This window comes from Prunus avium, chromosome 3 (assembly GCF_965620075.1).
Source record: "Prunus avium chromosome 3, drPruAviu1.hap1.1, whole genome shotgun sequence".
In the NCBI taxonomy this organism is placed as follows: Eukaryota; Viridiplantae; Streptophyta; class Magnoliopsida; order Rosales; family Rosaceae; genus Prunus; species Prunus avium.
The window spans coordinates 27,403,687-27,427,315 of record NC_142286.1 but is presented as its reverse complement, the minus strand read 5'-3'; the positions used below and the strand labels follow the sequence as shown (position 1 = coordinate 27,427,315).

At 38.0% G+C, this 23,629-nt stretch overlaps 5 protein-coding genes across 5 annotated transcripts; 4 read left to right on the top strand and 1 right to left on the bottom strand.

Moving 5' to 3' along the window:
• Positions 1-2,111: 2,111 nt before the first annotated feature.
• Positions 2,112-3,450, top strand: LOC148295851 (ubiquitin-like-specific protease ESD4). The gene is made up of 5 exons (XM_088250613.1): positions 2,112-2,362; positions 2,470-2,563; positions 2,654-2,749; positions 2,873-3,231; positions 3,318-3,450. The coding sequence occupies exons 1-5, from the start codon at positions 2,112-2,114 to the stop codon at positions 3,448-3,450; spliced, it is 933 nt and encodes a 310-aa protein (XP_088106739.1).
• A 4,375-nt stretch (positions 3,451-7,825) lies between these two features.
• On the bottom strand, positions 7,826-8,362 carry LOC148295850 (putative F-box protein At1g67623). The gene has a single exon (XM_088250612.1). It carries the CDS (start codon positions 8,360-8,362, stop codon positions 7,826-7,828), a length of 537 nt encoding a protein of 178 aa, XP_088106738.1.
• A 5,284-nt stretch (positions 8,363-13,646) lies between these two features.
• On the top strand, positions 13,647-14,093 carry LOC148295849 (uncharacterized). Its single transcript, XM_088250611.1, has one exon. It carries the CDS (start codon positions 13,647-13,649, stop codon positions 14,091-14,093), a length of 447 nt encoding a protein of 148 aa, XP_088106737.1.
• Positions 14,094-19,056: 4,963 nt separating this feature from the next.
• Positions 19,057-19,674, top strand: LOC110768320 (uncharacterized; the record flags this gene model as incomplete). Its single annotated transcript, XM_088250610.1, has 3 exons — positions 19,057-19,150; positions 19,247-19,365; positions 19,435-19,674. Coding segments are annotated over exons 1-3 (453 nt in total), but the record flags the coding sequence as incomplete, so codon positions are not given.
• On the top strand, positions 19,675-20,180 carry LOC148295848 (uncharacterized). The gene is made up of 2 exons (XM_088250112.1): positions 19,675-19,903; positions 20,002-20,180. The coding sequence occupies exons 1-2, from the start codon at positions 19,675-19,677 to the stop codon at positions 20,178-20,180; spliced, it is 408 nt and encodes a 135-aa protein (XP_088106238.1).
• Positions 20,181-23,629: the final 3,449 nt, after the last annotated feature.

Here is a 23,629-nt window from a genome sequence, read left to right as displayed (position 1 = left end):
TAAAATTCGAGGAATCTTCATCTGTTCCTCATTGTAATCCTGCTTTGGGCATGTAGTGGTGTGAGTGTTGGGCATAATTTTAGGGATTTAATGGGGCTTGGCAAACAAATAATAATAAGTACCAGTTGAAGTAGAACGCATAAGAGAAAATTGAATCTTAACTCTGAATATGAGATGATTTGGGATGCATAAGGAGCAATGCATCTTGTAGTAGGTATCAATTTTGTATCTGAATTTGTTGAAATTAGTGTTTGTAGGTGAAATTATGTATCTTAATGTGTTGAAAATAGTGTATCAGTTTTGTAACTTGATATGTTGAAGATTGTGTTAGTAGGTATCAATTATGTAATGTGTTGAAAATAGTGTTTGTAGGTTTAAAAATGTGTAGATAATATTGTGAGTAGGTATCACTTCTGTATGTTAATGTGGTCATAATATTGTCAGCACGTATCAGTTCTGTTTCTTAAGTAAAAGGTGTCTTTTGCAGGTATAAAATGGATTGTGGGTTTGAGCTTTGTTTCCCGGAGTCAGAGGTCTATTCTACGCGGGTGAATAATCTGTGTGTGGCGCAAACAGTCCTGTGTAATTTTGGGGCGCATTTCAGTGAGTCGCTTATGGAAAGATTTAGAGAGAGCTGTTTTGGGCACCTGTTGGGACTCCATAAAATTGCATTTAGTGGTCAAATTGTGCATGGTCTGGCACTCCGGCGAGTCGGAGGACTTGGTGTGAAGGACATGATGGGCCTTAGTTATGCAATAGGGTCCAACGTTGCTCAATTCAGTGTAAAGGATTTTTGTTTGATAAGTGGTCTAAAATGTGGAAGTGAGCCTGACATAACGTCTGCCGGGGAAGATCATAAGCGATTTATGACAGCGCATTTTACCAACAGGAGTCACATTACTGGCCAGGACTTAGAAAATGCATTCCTAAAGTCCGAAAGAGGAAGCGAGGACTCGTTCAAATTGGGACTGCTGTATTTTGTGGAGTCTGTGATAATGGGTAGACCCCAAAATTTAAAGATAAATGAGGACTACTTACATTTGGTTCATAAAATGGATGAATTCAACAAATATCCGTGGGGATCTATATTGTTTGAGTGTCTGCAAGATTCTCTGTTGTTTGTTCCCGGGAAGAAAGAGAGAGATGAAGACAAGGATGGGCAGGGGAAAGGGGAGAAAAAGCAAAAAAAGGCGGTGCGGAGTTCAGTGAGAAAAGGGAAGAAAAACGTGGAGGATGAGAAGCCTAAAAGAATTAACAGACTTGCATGGAATATAAAGGGATTGAGCTATGCTTTCCAGGTATGATTTAGTTCAAAATTAGTGTTTGTAAAATTTAAGTTTGTAACTAAGTACTGACTTTGATAATCTATTTGTTGTAGATTTGGGCGTATGAATTAATTGCTGAATTGGGAATTCCCCCCTTTAGATATTGTAGGCGGATCGAGGAAACTGCATTAGTCTCTCAAATTTGCCGGTGGGAATCCACAGATAAAGTGCCTGAGTTTAGAAAGCTGAACGCTTATATATTTCAAAGCAAACAGGTGTGTAGTTAATAATTGATTTCAATAGTATGTTGGTTTCATGAGGAAAGCTGTTTACTATTGTATATGTTTGACAGCCTGTTATACTGCGGCTCTTACGACCACGTGAATTGGAGATGAGGCAACCATATTGGAGTTGGGGATCAATTGTTCCTGAATGTGATGCACCTAGTGCAGGCCCGCGGGTATGTAAGGATCTTGATGAATTAAACTCTGTTGTGCAACAGTTGATAAATGAGGTTGCACTATTGCACCGTGAGAAGGGTGAGCTGGAGGAGAGAGTTTTACGCTTGGAAAAGTATACCAGTCATGCAGACGCCAGGAAGAGTGAGGATGATGGAGAGGAGAGACTTAAGACTGAGGATGCTGGAGAGGAGAGACATGAGATGAGGATGCTGGAGAGGAGAGTGATAAAACCGAGGAAGGTGGAGTAGCCGAATCGAGAGAGGAGTGTGTACAAAATGCGAAAGAAGAGGTACAATATACAACCCCGGATATAAATTGGGATGATCCAGATGTGGTATGTGTCACCCTTGTTAAATTCCTTACGAATCCTCCTCGAAAGATTGACATGTCCACTGCGGAGGGTGAATGTGGTGAAGATGTTATAGTTGGGGTGGGGCGAAAGAGGGGTTGGGGAAGGAGTCGGACGGTTGGTCCTGTGACGAAAAGGCCAAGGGCAGTGGTAAGGGAAACTCCATGGCAAGGTCGGGAGATTCCCAATATTTCGAAGGACCCAATTGCTGACCCTCTAAGGCCTGTTCCTCGTGATTCCCTTCTGGAGGTGGCAAAATTCTGCTGGGAATGGGGACAAGAAGTAAAGTAAGTTCCCTTTGCCCGTCCTTAGTGAAATGTAAATGGTTTATTATGATTACCTATTGAGTCACTGGTGAAACGGAATTGATAATAACTATGATTGACAAATATAGTTCAAATGTGCGGTTATGTGGAGACGAAGCTATGGAAGGTTCGCATAACTTCTTTGTTCGGTTGCTGACCAAGGATGGTTGGTTGGATGACTCGGTAAGCATTGATTGATTTGGGATTTTGTCGATAAGCCCATGCTATGTAGTAATTGATTGATTTAATAATGGAAACAACCCTTTTATGTAGAACATTGACATGGCCTTGCATTTGCTACGGGAACGGCACAACAGGTCTGGCAAGTGGGCGGGTTCTGACTGGACGATACTGGACACCACTTTTCAGGTCTGTATTATTTCATAAGCATTGTTTGTTTTGAAATTCCGTATCCGTTATGATGCATAACTCGTGTGCCACTATGCAGAAATGTGCTGCCTTAGATTACACGCAAATGAAGTCGTATATTAGAAAGGAGGAGAAGAAGCACAGCAACGGTCTAGTGGGAATGGTGAAGGGCGAAGGGCGAAGGGCGAAGGGCATAAGTTGGCTAAATCATGGGGGTCTGTGAATCAAGTTTTTTTGCCCGTCAACCTAGAAAGGCAGAAGCACTGGATCTTACTTGTTATCGATTTAAAAGAGTGTGAGATAAGGGCATATGATTCAAAAGTAGATCTGTGCAGAACTCAAGCCATCCAACGGGCTGTGCAGCTGGTGTCCAAAATACTACCCCGGTTGTTACACGAAGCTGGATATATTGGCGACGGTCTACTTCTTAAAACTGAGTGGCCAATTAGTCGCGTTTTGGATGCACCCCAACAAGTAGGCGGGTGAGTCATATTCGACCTAAACACATTGTGTTATGAAAGTGCGCTTTTGATGTACAATGAATGACAGCTGCTTCGCTATGTTTCAGGGGTGACTGTGGGATGTACATTTTCAAATACTGCGAGTTTCTGACCTCCAATGTAGAACTAGCCAATATTTCCCATCATGCCATGCCCTTGTATCGGTTGAAGCTCGTTGTGCAATTGTTGCAGGGATATTAACTCGTGTGCTTAATTAGGAGAGGCAATATGACATAACTGGGTGGGTGTAGTATACGAACTTGCAAACTTCATTTCACTGGGTGGGCGGTTTGTAATTATGTAGCTAACAGTAGTTGAACTGAAGAAATTCATATAGCTTGGTATTGGCTCAATTCGCGAGATAGAGAACTAACCTTTCTATCATATAAGGGAAGCTCGAAGAGCTTCCTTTGCATGCTTGAGGGCATCCTTCCCGTTTGTACGAAGGTTTTGAAAAGGTAGTTTTGAGTCTTACTTGTTAATGAACAAACTCTTCTTTATGATCCAACTACCCCTTTTGACTTAAAATGAAAGAATAAGTTATTTTTATTGGGTTCAAATACAACCTGTACGAAACCGTCAACACATGTTGTTGATACTATGCTGAACCATAAACCGTAAATGGTGCCACACTGTGTTTTCAAATGTGGAATAAATAGGAATGTTTCTTGTTTACGGCAAACAAGATTGTGAAGGTCAAGATGCAGGCATATCAAACGTTCAAAAATTCATTTCCTAATTATGCTAAATGATTAATTCATAATAGTAGATTTGCAAACACTTCTTCATATTTCATAGCTGTCCGGATTAGAAAATTACAAAATATATACTTGAAAAGCCAAAACAGAACACAATTTAAAAATATATACTTGAAATTGCTTGAAGATTTCCAGACGCAAAAAGTTTCTTACTTCTTCATCACTTGAACTGCCAAATTCAGAAATGATAGAACTAACAACAGTAGGAGAATATTTTTAATGCCCTTCACTATACGGATGACTTTAGCATATGCATTAAGTTCCTTCACATCCAGTTGGTTTTCAATTTGAGGTTCAGTTGGCATGTTGCCTCCAGTCACCTGTTCATAGCCACTACGCCTTGTAGCTCCCTAAAAAAACATAAGAAGCACTTCCAATACGGTCTGCCCATATTCCTTTCAGATTTGGAAATTAGCATAACCATCTCAGCATTGCAGTGCCGACACCTCTTTCCTTGAGTGTTTGTTGAAGAATTCGACATGGCTTTGCCCAGAAGGGAAAATGAAGATAACAGAAAATGGCAACCCTTCCAAAAATTTGCTCAAAACCCCCAAATAATTTTCCTTAAAATCTGAAAAGGAATGGTATTTTATTTTTTGGGGAGAACTAATATGGAGTTTCAAGTTTGAATTGTCCTGTTTTGGTCGTAACAATCCGTGACTGTGAGCGGCAAATTCAAAATTTGCAGGAATGTGTTTTTTTTTGTTAACCCTAACCCATGAGCGGGAAAGAAAAGCATTGGTTTAATATTTTTTAACCCTAAGCATTCGACAGTAAACCCTAAACCGTAGGCGGCAAGCCCCTACACCCTTAAAGTCATTTAAAAATTGAATATTTAAGTGGAAACGATTAGAAAATAGAAAAACTGGCGAGTGGCGGCATGGAAATGCGCCGCGTGGCAGTTAGGCTTGCAGCTCCCTACTCCAGCTCCTCCACTTGGCATTTCTTGTATATTTTATTCAGTTTTTTTTTTCTTTCCAAAAATCGTTAAAAATGCAGGAAAATTAAGGAAAAAATTGGGAAATTTCCTAACTCTGTGTGGGGATGAATACTTCATACGGAAAGTACAAACCCTGGTTTAGGAGCGAGTGAAAAATAAAATTTGGGAACCAACCCTACATTCGGATGATGCAAATGAAAACCCTAATACACTTTGTAAACCCCACACTCTCATATGTTCGATCACATTAATCCCGCATCCAAATTTGTTTGTCCTGCCCTTCTTCCGGATATGTCATCGAAGGAAATCTCGTCCCGATCGCTGAGGAATTTTTCGGGATTTTTTCACCTTCAATTTCGATTTTTAATTGAATATTTTAGTGGAAACGATTAAAAAATATAAAAACTAGCGTGTGGCGGCATGGGAAAGCGCTGCATGGAGGTCAGGCTTTCAGCTCCCCAATCCAGCGCCTCTAAAATTTGCTAGACAAATCCGAAAATAATGGGGAAATGTCGTAGATGGTTATAATCAAATTGGGAAAAACCCTAATCCACATTGCGATATTTAAATAATTATGTTAGTGAAAAGGGATTACCGGATGACTTAATTACACTTCTGTTTTGTTGCAAATATAGTTTCAGATGTAGGACAAATCAAGAAATTAGGGGGATTTTTTTGGGGTATTTATGGGATCATCAGAGTATCTTAGAAGATCAAGGATGTGTCAGACATCCACTTGTCAATGAAGTGACTCAAAGGATAATCCCTTTTCGGGTTGACAACACGCAACCTCCCTGCCATATGCCTGTCTGTCATCTTTAACGAATGACTGTTTGGGGGATATGAACCAGCAATTCCCCATTTGAGACTACTTACTGAAACGATATAGGACCCAAAACCATAAACAGACTTCAAATAAAAACATTACAAAGCTCACACAGTTTCACCTTTACATAAAAACACTAAAAACCAAAAGCACAATTTATTAATAAAACACCTATTATACCATGTATATAGACCTTAAATCCACCCAGTGATCAACTGGAGTTCGCGCTGGATGCAGAACAGCTCCCTCTTCCATTTGCAGGGTTCACAGCAGTTCCAAGCATCTACGTTGTGCCAGTCTTCACCCCATCGGTCCTGTTGTGTCGATACAGCTGCACCAAAATGGATTCAGTTGCATCCTCAACTTGTGATACTCGCAAGTGCACGAACCGTTGGTAGTTTAGTATATGTAAGTGCGAGGTCGATTCCACAGGGATTGGTGATTGAATGATCCAATTTAGTTTCCCTACACAAAATAGAAACAAAAACAAAGAACATAAAACAAGGAAGAAAGAAATAAGTAACTCAAGCAAATAAGTTCCCAAGTTCAATTTAGATTAATGGATTGATTCTAGCTAAAGTATGATTAAGCCATGGTGTGTGGTCATAACCTTGTGTTCCTAATTCCCTAATTTGATCATTTGTTGTCTAACCTAAAATTAAGCATTAGGAACCCATTAAGCATAGAAGAACATTTTAAACAACCAAGTATGTATCTAATCCTTGTTGTCGAATGTCCATACATACTCTTCCTATTCATAGTTCAATTTGAATTAAAGCATGGTGTATACTCTTAATTCAAACCAAGATAGCTAACATGCAAGCCTAAATGGTGATCAATCATTCAAACTAGCATATTAACTTATAAGCATAATGAATAAGAACAAAAACCATAATTGAAACTTGGAAACTAATTAAACTTGAATACTTAAGAAAGAATGTACATTACAAGAAAAATAAATTACAACTAAGAAAACATTAAAGAAAGCTAGAATTGAGAACTAGAAAGCAAAACTAAGAGAATTTGAGGGAGAGAAGGGAGGGGAGCTCTAGAGAAGTGTTTGAGAGCTCCCCCCCTTGGGGTGTGTTTACAAGCTTAGAGAACTTCCCTATTTATAGGCCTAGGGGAAGTGAAAATCTGAATTCAATATGGCTAATGCATACAACACTTGTTTTATAAAATCTGAAATGGTTGATGCACTTGTATTAGAAAATCTAAATTGGGTGATGCACTTGTATTAGAAAATCTTGAATTGGTTTATGCACTTCACCAATAGATCCCACCAGCAGCCCTAGCTCATCTTCATGTTACCATGACCAAGCTTCCAACCAGAAATGATAGCTCATACCTAGCTCACCATGACCAAGCATCCAACCAGCACATGCTGAGGTCAGCATGACCAGCAACTTCAAGGGCTTACAACTTGGGCTTCTCTTAATCAAATTAGGACTTTAAGCACTCTAAATTGAAGTTCAGAATGTCTTCTTTCCAGCCATATGTTATTTGGGCCAATCCAAGGTCGGAGGAAGAAGTTAAGGCCGAAACAAATTGCTAACTCATTTTGCGCGCTGATAAAATCCATCCTGAGCATGGCTCTGTGTTTGCTAGGTAACAGACTCCACAATTATCCAATGGGGCTGAATTTCGGATATGTTATAGTATACACCCATTGGAACAACTTTCATGAAGAATGTGGCCTCATCCGAGCTATGTAGGTTGCTGAAACAAAGCTTGCAATATGACCTACGAAACTGGGCTAGCAGGGGACTGTAGCCAAAATTGAGTTTGTCTTTAAGCTCTTCATCCATTCATCCAAATTAGGCCCTAACATGCATGGATTGCATCATTTACTATCCAAAGCCATCATTATTACCTAAAGCTCAATGAACTGAAAGATAAACACAAAAAGGATTAAAAGCACAAGTTTAACTCAAAAACATAACCAAATCATAAGCTAGAAGGGTACAAAATGATATACAATTATGAACCGATCAGGTCCCATAACTGATACCACTCCCGATTACCCTCACAGTGAATGCAGTCTTGTAAAAATCATTCGTCTGCAGTAAACCTTTGAAGCATAGGAGGAGTCACGGTGCCACACATTGTATACTGACGCAGTCGATTGCTTATTGAATCCCTGCAAGCTTGCATGTTTAGTTTCTTCGTTTTGCTAAGATGGCACAAAAACTCCATCGCATTCTCCTTGCCCTCGCTAGGGTTCAACAGCCCTAGCAAGCCAACAAGGTAGGAGGCTTCCTTATGCCCTGCCATAGCCGCCACCCGCAAGTTCTTCAGCGCCTCATCATCATTCTTCAAGAAGAAGTCCTGAATAGCGTCTCTATAAATGATTTCTGGATTGTTATGTTCTTTGCACTTTTGCAAGAACTCAACAATTTTGCCTTCATCTTCACCGTACCAGTCCTCATGCCACTGGTACTTATCTACTGACACGGTTGTCCAAACCTCAGGATCATTCAGCATTTGTTGAAATAACTTGCAGGTTGCCGCCATGTTGTACAGATCTTCAGAGGACTGCTTTGCAACCATGAGCAGCACCTTAAACCATGCCAAATGTGGAATATCCATCTTGGTTGTTGGAGAAGAGGGACTGAAAAGGGTCTGTGGAGAAGAGGGACTGAAAAGGGTCTGTGGAGGTTTTAATAATCAAGGTGTCGTTTGGGGATGAAGAAGGAAGTGCCGCATATAAACCCAACCGGCAGGACCCACTTGACAATGGACGAAGACAAGGGTTTAGATCAGTTTAAATTATATTATTCTTTTCCCAAGCGGTGTGACTGAAATGACAATTGACAGTTATCGCTGAAGCTGGAGGGACTCAATTGGTTTCGCGCGCTCCCATATTGAGAGCATTTATGATACCATTTGTCACCGGCAGTAGTCACAAAATTATAAATGCTTTTCGTGATAATTATTATGCTAAAATCACATCACCACTTTTGAAGCAAATGTGATACTTAATTTGTCTGCTTATAACTGATCGGTTCATAATTGTATATCATTTTGTACCCTTCTAACTTATGATTTGGTTATGTTTTGAGTTAAACTTGTGCTTTTAATCCTTTTTGTGTTTATCTTTCAGTTAATTGACATTTAGGTAACAATGATGACTTTGGATAGGAAATGATGCAATCCATGCATGTTAAGGCTTGATTTGGGTGAATGGAAGAAGGGCTTAAAGACAAACACATTTTGGCTACAACTCCTTTCCAGCCCAATTTCGTAGGTCAGCTTCTTGGCCTTGGATCAGCATGCTATGGGGCTTGGATGAGGTGAAGATCTTCATGAAACTTGTTCCAATGGGTGTCTAGTACAACATATCCAAATTTCAGCCCAATTGGACATTTGTGGAGTGCTCAGCCCGCCCAACACTCAACCCTGCTCAGGAGGATTTGCAGCTGCCAGCTTTGTCATGTGCCTCCATGTGCCTCACCCATGCTGCAACTGACTTTGGATCCAACATAATGAGTGAAGTGGGGAGGCATTCCAGCTATGAAAGTCTAAAGGATCAAGTTGGTACATGCTGGAGTTATTATAGAGAAAGCATGTGCATGCATGTAAAGCATAAATGAAATGAAGTCAATTCCAGTCTCTGTTCGGCAGCCAAATTTCAAGGCCCAAAACGCATACTTCTACTACTCCGATGGGAATACTTTCTTCATAGAAGTTGTTCCAATGGGTGTCTACTATAACATATCTAAATTTGAGCCCCATTGGATAAGTTTTGAAACCTCTGGCCTTCCTACACCAAGTCTGGTTCAGAAGACTCGTTTTTGTTCAACAACCAAAAGAAGACCACATGGGTTGGCAGCAAAAGGCAGCCACAATTGATCACCTTTGATCCCATGTGAAGAAAGCTTGAGGTGCAGCAAAAGAAGTATGGGATGGGATTGATTCCAACCACACTAACATAGACAAGATGAAGTGGGAGTTATGGGTTGTATTAAATGAGGAATGGTGGTGTTGGATTTCATCATGATGTTCCTCCCTCTTAGCCCTATAAATAGAGGAGTCTTCAAGCTACAAAATTCACTTCAGCCATCCTCCACACTTCCATCATCCAGAAATCATCCTCATACATTCCCACAACCCCAAACACTCAAGCAATCAACCCAATACTCTAAACTGCCCCAAAATCACCAAAACAGCTCCAGAAAACCTCCCTTCCATTTCCCTACGAATTTCCTCTTTCTCAGCCATCACCACTCACTCAAGCTCATCTCAAATCACCTCCATATCCTTCATACATCCTTCTAGACGTGGAGAAGCTCTTGGAGAAGCATTGGACACTACAAGAACTTCATAAAAGGGTTTTTCTACTCTTATGGCATTCATTATGTTTTCCCATTTCTATTTTAGTTTCTTTTCCATTATGAGTAGCTAAATCCATAACTAGGGCTTCGATGTAACCTAACATGAATATTCTGGGTTTATAAGTTTGGAGTTTCAAGTTTGATTCATGATTCATGTTCTTATTCATTATGCTTATAAGTTAACATGTTTGTTTGAATGATTGATCACCATTAGAACTTGTTTGTTAACTATCTTGGTTTGAATTAAGAGTAGACACCATGCTTTAATTCGAATTGAACTATGAATAGGAAGAGTATGTATGGACATTCGACAACAGGGATTAGATACATGCTTGGTTGTTTAAATTGTTCTTCTATGCTTAATGGGTTCCTAATGCTTAATTTTAGGTTAGACAACAAATGATCAAATTAGGGAATTAGGAACACAAGGTTAGGACCAAACACCATGGCCTAATCATACTTTAGCTAGAATCAATCTTTGAATCTGAATTAGACTTGTTACTTGACTCCATATAACCCAGAATTGAATTGTTATGGTGATTCGAATGCCCTAGTCTCCAAATCTGTTTTCCAACTCTTAAAACCACTCTTTGTTACACTTGTTTATTTGCTTTCATTTGCAATTTCAGTTTGCTCACTTCCTTTCACAATCACAATCACTCTCACTTTAATTTCTGTTTTAGACTTAACTTCCTAACTTCTTGAATTCGGTAATCTACGTACATAACTAATTTGAACTTCTCAGTCTTCGTGGGTACGACCTCGTACTTGTCTTGCTATATTACTAATTGCCCCGTACAATTGCGAGTTAACATAATAATTAACAACAATAACCTGTAAAGAAAATGAAACAACTGTGTCTGATACTAATAATGCAAATATGACATAACCACGAAAATTAGGTATCTCAAGTGGCGGCTCCCCAGTCCAAGTGAACAAATTAATTTTGGCGGGAAAATTAGTAAGGGGACTGCATTATAAATAACAAAGTTATATATTGTACCTCACATTGCACCACCAGTTGGTCCAAACAACCCTCAACTCACCATGGTTTCACCTACGAAAATCCCCCCCATACTTATAACAACTCCACCAAAAAATGCAGACCCTATCTCACACAAGAATAAGAACGCTGAAGATGTTCCTGTAGGACCTGCGAAATCCATCAACTTTTCATCTGAGGACCACGATGATGCAGGTCGTATCGGCTAGATGCGGTACGATGCGTTGTTGACTGAAATAAAACGTCAGAAGATACGTCTAAGATGGTATGAAGAAACATTGGGGAAGGAGAAAAGTCAAGCGAAATTACACCTTCGATCAGTCAAACTAATGAAACTGAGGGTTAGGCTTGCGAAAGGAAAAGGTTGTCGAAGGTTTAGGGGGTCGAATGAGGCAGTGCAGATGAGGGAAGCAGAAGCACGTAAAGGGTTTGACCTGTTCTGACAGTATGCAAAATGTGTTGTCCCAAGCTACAACTGGGATGGAATCACCATGGAGTAAACCGTCGCTAGACAACGTTCATTTTCGTTATTTTCAGTCAGTTTGTTTGGAAAACATGCCTAAAAGTTCATTTTGACTGCGTTTGTTCCAACTTTGTGTGCGCTCCTGAAGGTATAACCATTTTGCTTTGGACACTTCAGATGGTATCTTATATGTATCCAAGCTGTAAGATGTGAAGAAAGAGCGAGTGAAAAATATGGGAAATTGCTTTTGGTTTATTATGCGTACTTTTGTAAAGCTAAATGGGTATGCTTTAATTGAAGTATGTTTACATTATTTTCTGTCAACATATTTAATTTCTCTTTACAAAATGCCTAAAAGGAATGGGATAGTTTTTAGCATTGATTGGATCTCTTATATGGAGTTGTTGTTCCTAAAATGGTAATATGAGGTTTGCTTATTCATGTGAAATATATAATTTGACCAAGGAAATAACAATAATAATATTTTGTGTGTCATTTGAAAGGATAAAATAAGACTAATTTTTCCCAATATTTAGATATGAAGCATAAGTTATTTTTCCCAATGAACAAACTCTTGTTTATGATGCAATTCCCCCTTTTGACTTAAAATGAAAGAATAAGTTATTTTTAGTGGGTTCAAATACAACCTGTACGCAACCGTCAACACATGTTGTTGATACTATGTTGAACCATAAACCGTAAATGGTGCCACACTGTGTTTTCAAATGTGGTTTAGGTACCATTTAATTAGTTATTTCATGATATATTGTTATTTTCTTATTTAGTTAGTTTTAGGATATCTTTTATTATTTATGTGTGATTTTATAATTAATGAGTTTACTTTTGGACCAAGTGGCGTTGGTGCCCAAGTCTTGTAAAGCCTATAAATAAGGCTAATGTAATAGTTGTAGGGGAGTTTATGTTGATGATTAATGAAATAGTTTATTTGTGGCATGGATTTGCTACGATATATGTGAGTTTGCACTAGCCCTAGATTTCGGTGCTCGTGTCGTGTGTGTGGTTTGTGACCTATGTCCGGACCCTGATTCCCATCAGTATGGGGGGGATTTTCGTAGGTGACCCCATGGTGAGTTGAGGGTTGTTTGGACCAACTAGTGGTGCAATGTGAGGTTAAATATATCACTTTGTTATTTATACAGCAATCCCCTTACTAATTTTACCCGCCAAAATTAATTTGTTCACTTTGACTGGGGAGCGGCCACTTTAGATACCTACTTTCCGTGGTGATGTCATATTTGCATTATTAGTATCAGATACACTAGTTTCATTTTCTTTACAGGTGATAATCAGACAAATTAAGTATCATATTTGCAGAGATTTAAGTGTTCACGCGGCGCGGTTGAAATGTAAGTTACCTTGAGAACGTGTGCTGTCATATTTGCATTATCAGTATCATAAACACAGTTTTCTTTTTATGTACTGGTGATACGCGTTCATATTTAGTTCCATATTTGGCAAGAAGCAACTACTTTGTTGTTAATGTTAAAATGCAAGTTACCTTCACTCGTTCTGATGTCATTTTTGCATTATTAGTATCATATACACTGTGATCATTTACTTTACTGTTAATGGTGCGTTGATATTTAGTTTCAAGGTTGGCAAAATGAAACTGATTACTTGGTCATGTTCAAATGTAACTAAGTCATTTGCTTCATAAGTGGTGATGTGATTTTAGCATAATAATTATGACGAAAAGCATTTATAATTTTGTGACTGCTGCCGGTGACAAGTGGTATCATAAATGCTCTCAATATGGGAGCGCGCGAAACCAATTGAGTTCCTCCAGCTTCAGCGATAACTGTCAATTGTCGTTTCAGTCACACCGCTTGGGAAACGAATAATATAATTTAAACTGATCTAAACCCTTGTCTTCGTCCGTTGTCAAGTGGGTCACGCCGGTTGGGTTTATATGCGGCACTTCCTTCTTCGTCCCCAAACGACACCTTGATTATTAAAACCTCCACAGACCCTTTTTAGTCCCTCTTCTGCACAGACCCTTTTCAGTCCTCTTCTCCACAGACCCTTTTCAATCCCTCTTCTCCAACAACCAAGATGGATATTCCACATTTGGCATGGTTTAAGGTGCTGCTCGTGGTTGCAAAGCAGTCCTCTGAAGATCTGTACAACATGGCGGCAACCTGCAAGTTATTTAAACAAATACTCAACGATCCTGAGGTTTGGACAACGGTGTCAGTGGATAAGTACCAGTGGCATCAGGACTGGTACCCAAGTGAGGAAGGCAAAATTGTTGAGTTCTTGCAAAAGTGCAAAGAACATAACAATCCAGTAATGATTTACAAAGAAGCTATTCATGACTTCTTCCTATTGAAAGATAATGAGGGCATGAAGAACCTGCGGGTGGCGGCTATGGCAGGGCATGAGGAAGCCTCCTACCTTGTTGGCTTGCTAGGGCTGTTGAACCCCAGCGAGGGCAAGGAGAATGCGATGGAGTTTTTGTGCCATCTCAACAAAACGAAGAAACTGAACATGCAAGCTTGAAGGGATTCAATAAGCTTGCGACTGGGTCGGTATACAATGTCTGGCACCAAAATTCCTCCTCTGCTTGAAAAGTTTACTGCAGAAGAAGATTTTTTTCAAGACTGCATTGACTGTAAGGGTAATCGGGAGTGGTATCAGTTCGGGGACCGCAGTGCCGAAGACTGGGGCAACGTAGATGCTTGGAACTGTTGTGAACCCTGCAAATGGAAGAGGGAGCTGTTCTGCATCCAGCGCGAACTCTATTTGATGACCGCGTTTGATATATAAGTCTATGTACATGGTATGATAGGTGTTTTATTAATAAATTGTTGTTTTGGTTTTTAGTGTTTTTATGTAAAGGTGAAACTGTGTGAACTTTGTATTGTTTTTATTTGAAGTCTGTTTATGGTTTTGGGTCCTATATCGTTTCAGTAAGTGGTCTCACATGTGGAATTGCTAGTTCATATCCCCCAAACAGTCATTCGTTAAAGATGACATACAGGCATATGGCAAGGAGGTTGCGTGTTGTCAACCCGAAAAGGGATTATCCTTTGAGTCACTTCGTTGACAAGTGGATGTCTGACACATCCTTGATTTTCTAAGATACTCTGATGATCCCATAAATACCCCAAAAAAATCCCCCTAATTTCCTGATTTGTCCTGCATTTGAAACTATATTTGCAACAAAACAGAAGTGTAATTAAGTCATCCGGTAATCCCTTTTCACTAACATAATTATTTAAATATCGCAATGTGGATCTACGAATTAAGTGGATGGTTTTTCCCAATTTTGATTATAACCATCTACGACATTTCCCCATTATTTTCGGATTTGTCTAGCAAATTTTAGGATTTCTGCACCAAACAAAAAAAATATTGAATCACATAGTACGGAACTCCCTATTCACTAACATCAAGAATTACATATCAATTTCCACAAAAAACATTTTGCCAACTATTAACCCAAAACTCCTAACGAAGTATTCATCCCCACACAGAGTTAGGAAATTTTCCAATTTTTTCCATAATTTTCATGCATTTTTAATGATTTTTGTGAAAAAAAACTGAATAAAATATACAAGAAATGCCAAGTGGAGGCGCTGGAGTGGGGAGCTGCATGCATGACCGCCACACGGCGCATTCCCATGCCGCCACTCACCAGTTTTACTATTTTGTGATCGTTTGTACTGAAATATTCGATTTTTAAAAGACTTCAAGGGTGTAGGGGTTTGCCGCCTACGGTTTAGGGTTTACTGTCGAGTGCTTAGGGTTAAAAAATATTAAACCAATGCTTTTCTTTCCCGCTCATGGGTTAGGGTTAACAAAAAAAAAAAACATTCCTGCAAATTTTGAATTTGCCGCTCACAGACACGGATTGTTACGACCGAAACAGGACAATTCAAACTTGAAACTCCATATTAGTTCTCCCCAAAAAATAAATTACAATTCCTTTTCAGATTTTAAGGAAAATTAATTGGGGGTTTTGAGCAAATTTTTGGCAGGGTTGTCATCTTCTGTTATCTTCATTTTCCCTTCTGGGCAAAGCCATGTCGAATTCTTCAACAAACACTCAAGGAAAGAGGTGTCGGCACTGCAATGCTGAGATGGTTATGCTAATTTCCAAATCTGAAAGGAATATGGGCAGACCGTATTGGAAGTGCTTCACAACATATGTAAGTATTATCTTCCCTAAGCCAATAACACTAACTCAGATCGGCCATTGCCTAAGCCAACGAAAACTGCTACAGAGTAGAAGAATTGGGTCATATCTTTCCTTTCCTTTCTTTTTGGGCCTGATCTTCCCTCCTAAAAAATCTGGAAAAATCTGGATCTTCAAACCCTTTGAATTATCTTTCCAAGCATATGCAGCCCAACTCAACATAAAATCGGAAAGACCTTCAAATGTCATTTTTGGCCCAGTAACGCAGATGCTGCCGAATTTGACCTTAAGCTGCCAAAACTTGCATAACTTCCTCTAGGAGACTCAGAATCATGAACCGTAAAATGCTCCAGAAACTAGACTTCCGTATCTTTCCAATGATATATGGCTCATCATCTGGTTCATCTTGAGCAAGTACAGTCCAATTCGTGAAGTTGATTGATCTGCAGACACCGTTTCTAACTTGTCTCCAAAATGCATTTAATGAGTCTCAAGCTTATTACACTGAAACAAACACAAAATTTATTAAAAGCACAAGTTTAACTCAAAAACATAATCAAATCATAAGTTAGAAGGGTACAAAATGATATATAAATATGCACCGATCACGGGGTTTGGGGTTGAGTATAGGGTGAGGATTGGAGTTTGGGTTGGATTTGGGGTATAACAATTTTAGGGGAGATTATGCCAATGTTTTGTTATTTTTTTTGTTATTTGACCATATTTGTTTTTTTGTAGGGAATCGTCGACACTTTGACGGCTAAAGTTGAGGATCCGGACGCTATCGAAACATATCATCCGCCACTACCACCACAATAGGCTTGTATTTGGATTTTATTATTGTACTTTGTTAATTTATGTGTACATTTTGAATATTATATATATTGGATAATTTGACCACTATTTTTCATATGTAATATTATTTTGAATATGTCAATTTAAATTAAAGTAATTTTAAAAAATAAAATCATACAATTAAATTAAATTAAAAAAGAAAAAATTTGAAAAAATTAATATAATTAAATTGATATAAGAGAAATAATAAAACAAAAAGTCAAAAACTTTGCGCAACAAAATATTTTGTCGCGCAAACTATTAAATTAGTTTATTTTAATTAAAAAAATTAAAAACAGAAAAATTAAAAAAATTTGAATATTTCATCGCTCAAATATTTGTGCGATGTTAGTATTGGTCGCGCAAAGTAGCTTTGCGTGACGTTAAGGTTCGTCGCGCAAAGATACTTGCGAGACGTTAAAGTTCGTTGAGCAAAGCTACTTTGCGCGACGTTAGGATTCGTCGCGCAAAGTAGCTCTGCGCGACGAATATTATTTTTCGTCGCACAAACCCTTTCGTCACGAGCTTTGCGCAACGGATCTTGCGTGACCAAAATTTTGTCGCGCAAGTTTTGCACGATGAAATTGTACTTTGTGCAACAAACTTATTTCGTTGCGCAAAGTGTTTTTTGTAGTAGTGATTCAAGTTATAAAAGAGGAGATGAAAGCTCTTGAGAAAAATCAGACTTGGACACTGGAGACTATACCACGAGGAAAAAAGACTGTCGGATGTAGATGGGTGTTTACTATAAAACATAATATTGATGGATCTATCAAGCGATACAAGGCAAAACTTGTGGCAAAAGGGTACACGCAGACCTATGGTATAGACTATGAAGAAACCTTTGTACCAATTACAAAGTTGAACACTATCATAGTCTTATTGCCCCTTGCAACTAATTTGGATTGGTCACTACACCAGTTTGATGTAAATAATGCTTTTCTGCATGGCGAACTCACGGAGGAGATATACATGGACATTCCACTTGGATATAATACTACTCAGACTGGAATAATATGTAGGTTACGAAAAAGCATTGTATGGATTCAAACAGTCACCACATGCATGGTTTGGACGGTTCACCATGGCAATAAAGAACAATAGTTTCAAGCAGAGCAACTCATATCATACTTTGTTCTTGAAACATCAGAAAGGAAAGGTAACAACATTAATCATCTACGTTAATGATATGATTATTACTTAGAATGATAAACAGGAAATATCACAGCTACAAAACTATTTAGCTACTGAGTTTGAGATGAAGGATCTAGGTGGACTCAAGTATTTCTTGGGGATTGAGGTGGCTCGATGGTAGCAAGGCATATTTCTCTCTCAAAGTAAATACGTCTTGGACTTGTTGACCGACACATGAATGCTAGATTGCAAACTTGCGAACACTCTTATTGTTCAGAATCATCATCTTGGAGAATATTCGGATCAAGTTCCAACTAACAAAGAAAGATACCAAAGGTTAGTGGGAAGGTTGATCTATTTGTCACATACTCTACCAGACATTGCTTATGTGGTGAGTGTTGTTAGTCAATTTATGCACTCTCCAAGTGAAGCAATGTAGTTCTTTGGATACTTAGATATTTGAAGTCTGCAACTGGAAAAGGACTTGTGTTCTCAAAGCATCCCATCTGAATATTGATGGTTATTCAAATGCAGATTGAGCAGGTAATGTAATATATAGAAAATCCACATCGGGCACGAAATAGAATGTAGTAGCTTTATCTAGTGCAAAAGCCGAGTTTAGAGGCATGACTAAAGGGATTTGTGAGCTCATTTGGTTAAGAAAGTTGTTTACTGAACTTGGGTATAAACCTACATCCACAATGAATCTCTTTTGTGACAACAAGGCTATTATAGTTATTGCACATAATCCAGTTCAACATTATCACTAAACATGTTGAGGTGGATTGACACCATCAAACAGAAGCTTGAGGCTAAAGTGTTTCAGTTTCCTTTTGTGAAATCCGAGGATCAATTGGTGGATATTTTGACAAAGGCGATTTTCAGTAGAGCATTCCACAATTCATTGGATGGCACTGAATCGACACGGGCAAAATGACACTGAATACTTCAAATCATGTCATGGGCAACCATGATAGGATAACTTTTGCACCCTTATCCCATAAACAGTCCAACATCATGTCATGGGCAACCGCTTCTACACAGATAGGAGGAACACCATAAAACGGGCTTGTTTCTTTCAGACCTTCAGCATCCTGCTCCACAAACTTCTTGTCAATGAACAGACAACATTTTTTTTTTCTTTAAATGAATCAACGGACAACAATTTGCAAATAAGGATCTTTTTTTTCTTTTTCTTTTTTTGCCAGCAAATAAGGATAAGATAATTCGCATAGAATGTTCCATACTTATGTAGCATCCTCGTATAGAAAGAACAAAGGTGGAAGCAAGAATTAGCAAGGCAAAGAAGCAGAAATTAGATAATGGCATGTTCCATCAACAACTTTTGAGGATCGTATGGCTGCTGATATCCAGTTGGACTTGTATGATGAGGCAAAAGGAGAGTTTGGAGGTCGTCTTGCTGTGAATTCAAGGAAACTACGAACTCCAGGTTATGATCTTTACTTTTTCATTTTCATTCAAGTATAATGAACACTTGAAATAAATGTTAAACTTAATTAGATGGATTTGTTTTGTTTTTTTTTAGCAAATTGGTGGAAGCGTTTTGGAAGGGACACACCTGAGTTGACGAAGTTTGCTATTCGTGTCCTTAGCCTTACTTGTAGTGCATCTGGGTGTGAGAGGAATTGGAGCACATTTGAACAGGTAAAGTTCTTCTATTGTTCAAATTTTGATGCTTCTAAATCTAATTTTATATGTTTATATTCATTTTAGATTCATACAAAGAAAAGAAATAGACTTGAACATCAAAAGTTCAATGCTCTAGTATATGTGAAGTATAATACGGCGCTAAGAGAGAGAAGTATTAGAAGGAGGTCAAAGATTGATCCAATATTGGTGAATGAAATTGAGTCTGATGATGAATGGATAACTGAGGTTGAAGAACCAATTCTACCAACTGATCTTACTTGGCTTAATTCTCAAGAATTATATGATGTTGATGTCATCAGAAATATGCCCACTGAACATTATGAAACTGATCTACATACTCGAGTGCCTATTTCTGTGGAGCCTATTGTTGATCCTAGGACTCAAGAGCGAGAGAATATTCATGTTAGGACTCAAGAACCTATTATCCATTCTAGAACTCAAGATCCTATTATTGATGATGATCTTATTCTTGACGATGATGTTCTTCTTTCCTCGTTAGCTTCAAAAAAGAGAAAAGATGGTGAAACCTCAAGTAAGTATGGAAAGTAAATTATGGAGTGAAAGTTACAATTAGTGTTTAATTCATTACAACTAAATTTTATAATTTTAATTCATTGTTCATATGTACAGGTAAGAGGAAAGTCAAAAGCAAGTCCATAAGAGCGATGCTTATGGATGAAGATGATGAGATAGATAAAGATCCTTCAACATTTGATAGTGGGAAATATCCTTTTCATATTGATACAGTTGATCAATATGATAGTGATGCTAGTTTGAATGATATTAGTGTTGAGGAGTGGGATGAGTGAATTATGTTTTTGTTTTGATGTTGAACAAATATTTTATGTTTTGGGATTGATTATTATGCTTTGAATGACAATTAGTACTTATATTTAATTATATTTAAAAGATTGTTATGGTTCAATAAGAATTAGTTGTACAATTTAATTGTATTGTATTATTCATAAATTTTTCTTACTAAAATAAATTAATGTTCAAAAGGCTTACGCCTCAATGCTTCAAGGCTTAGGCCTCACGTAGCACTACTAAAAACGCCTCGCCTATACGCCTCGCCTTTGAAAACATTGGTCAATACGGAGTTTACCATGATGAAATCGTCATTTGCACCCCAACACAAGGAGTTCAATAGCCCATTTTGGCACTGAAGGAACGGGAAGCACTGCATTGAGGAAAAGGTTTTAATCTTCCTTTCTAATTATGATTTTTGATTTTCTTTGGGATTTGCAGAATTATTTCTCTCTGTATAATTACTATTAATATTTGGCTAATAATATCTTATATTTCTTTTAATTAGGACCTGGTTACCTTGATGAGGTTGTGGTGAAATATGCAGGCGCAATTCATACAGTTCGTCAATCAGATTCTCACATAAATGCATTTGCTAAGTTTGATGATGAGTCATCAAGTTATCCACACCACATCCTAGATGCGGAAGTTGGGTTAAGGCTGCTGTTGAGGTAATTTCATTTACTCTCTATAAAAATTAGAAGGATGAAAAAAAATGCTTTGGTGTGCTTGCTGCATTGCCATTGTTGTGCGTTACTTTACAAAACAATCTATCAAAATCATAAGTAAAATTTATAAATCCGGCTGAAATCCATTACATTAAAATCCTCTAATTACAATCTATTAAAATCTCAATTGAATACACCCCTATGCTTTACTTTGCAAGATATATAATGATGAGGTTTTCGTAAAAGAGTGCTTATAATACAAGAAAAACCATGCACTCAATATAAACTTCTATCTCTAAATTTGGCTAATCATTAGTCTCTCGATTGTGCTAAGCTGCTTCTTCTTCTTCTTCTTCTTCTTCTCACTTCTTGGAATGGAAAAGAGACGGTAGCTAGAGAGATCATCGTTTGATCCGTATATAAGTCAACTGCTGCATAATTGAATAACATGATTAGCTAATATGGCCAGAACTAAAGAAGTCAAGCTTATATTTTGAACGAAAATCTCTCTCTCTCTCTCTCTCTCTCTCTCTCTCTCTCTCTCTCTCTCTCTCTCTCTCTCTCTCTCTCTCTCTCTCTCTCTCTCTCTCTCTCTCTCTCATTATTATTATTGTTATTATTTTAAACGACAAGCATTCCTTTCGGAAGGGACTGATAGTCTTATGGTTTCATAGAGTATGTCTATGAACTACGAATGGTTTGATCCCTCAAAAGGGGTACGTAGTGTCACGGCCCGCATGTTCAAGACCCACCCCGTTGGATTGATCACGCTAGACCTCTTAGCCCACATGTCCAGATTCAATGTACAGTAGTAAGTAGATGTCGGTTGGTGAGAGTGGTAGGTAGAGTCTCGGTTGGTGACATTGTATCTTAGCCATCTATTGTGGTGGTAGGTGGGATAGGAACAGTATATAAGGAGGATGTCTCATTGTATATCCTCACCTCACAACTTGTAAAGCATTTGAGTAGCAATACAAGCATATATTCTCCCAAACTCTCTTGAGCATTCTTGAGTGTTCTTATCGTTCTTACTCTTGCGATAATGTTCTTGCTTGATTCGATATTAGATTGTGGGAAGGGAGGCTGACTTAGCTTGTTCGAGAGGCGATCAAGTCTAAGGCCGCACGGAAGGAAGACTCTGAAAAAGTCATCCCGTGACAGTAGGCAATCTAGGTGCAGCCGCAAACTTATAGAAACACACAAACTCATGAGAGATTGTAATTAAGGGACACTTTGTCTTGAATGGGTTGTACTTAAACAAAACTCATGTTTGTCAGGGACAAGAGTGAAATTGTGTGGGGAGGAGGTTCATACGAATTACTTGTACAATTTTTTTTTTTGCCTAACATAGAGAATGGTTCGACTTCCACTAGTAAGGTTCAAGATTAATTGAAGTTCCACAACTATAACTTGCTCAAAGCTTTACTTGCGTTATCATCTAGTAAAGAGTCAGATATATATATATATATATATCTCTTTTTTGGACCGTTTGAAACCGTATGCACAATATTTTTATCAAGGATTACGTTATGTGCTTCATTAATCTGCTCTTTTAGTTATCGCTTTTGTGGTATTGATGTATGATTATATTTTAACTAGTTTTGGAATTGGATATATATAATGGGATTGCAATGCAGATCATCTATTTGATTCTGACCTTTTATTTGGTGGTGAACTTATCCACTTTGCTGCACCTACACTACATATTCTTCTACACTATTTCTTATCCTAGAAGATGTCATCAGTTTCTTCAATGCACACATATCATGAGGGGTTCTTCATGCACATTGTACGTACTTGTATTATTCAAATACATTTTTGGTATATATCTTAACTAGGGAATAAGTTGGCACGAGAAAAACGTGATACTTAATTAGCAAGAACTATATGGGTAATTTGGAAAAGATGAACCTAAGTATTTCTTTTTCTTTTCTGTTTAAATCAGTGGGGAGAGGGGAATTGGAACTTGGAATCGCTATTAACATTGGAAAGAAATACCATTAAACTAAGAGTTAGTTCATAAAGACGAAGCTAAATTCGAAGGGAAAAAAAAGGTTTTATTGTTTTGTTATTTTTCCCTTTACTGTTCTAGTTTCAACTTTTTTGTTTGTGTGAATAGTTTTATATATAAGAGGAATGAAAAAATTTGTTTTCATTTTCGAATAATTCTATAAACATATGTTTCACAATTACTAGCTACCACAAACGAAATTAATAGTGTCTGATTGATCTATAGAATCAACCCTTTGTGTTTGTGACAATGTGCATCCAAAAGTTTATTACATAAACAAATTAAAAACAGGAAAAATAACATTCACCTGCAAGCTAGACGGAGAAAAAGAACAATTATGCTTCCTTACATTAATACATGTAAAGAATCAATTCCATGTAGTTTTCTTTGATGATATATCATGGAAAGGTAGTGTTGGTTTTGTAATTGCTGTGGCATGAAAATCTCAGCCGACAAGGTTCTGTTTGAATACGACTGCTACGTGCCTATCCTTGCATGGGGTTGCTTGGGAAGTAGGGTACTGCTTCGACTCATTACAAGTCGTTCAAAATAAGTCTGCATCAAGTCTTTTAGTTCCTATTATCTAGATATACAATCGAATTCCAACGCCATTAACAGGGTCAATTGGTCATCATCATTATCAGGGAAGCTGAGATCAAACCTCAAGCTTTGCAACAACAAAAACACCAAATTTCCTACACAGAAATCCAAAGCCTAAAAGCCATGCTTCCCATAATCTCCTCTCGTCGTCACCATACAAGGATCATCGCAG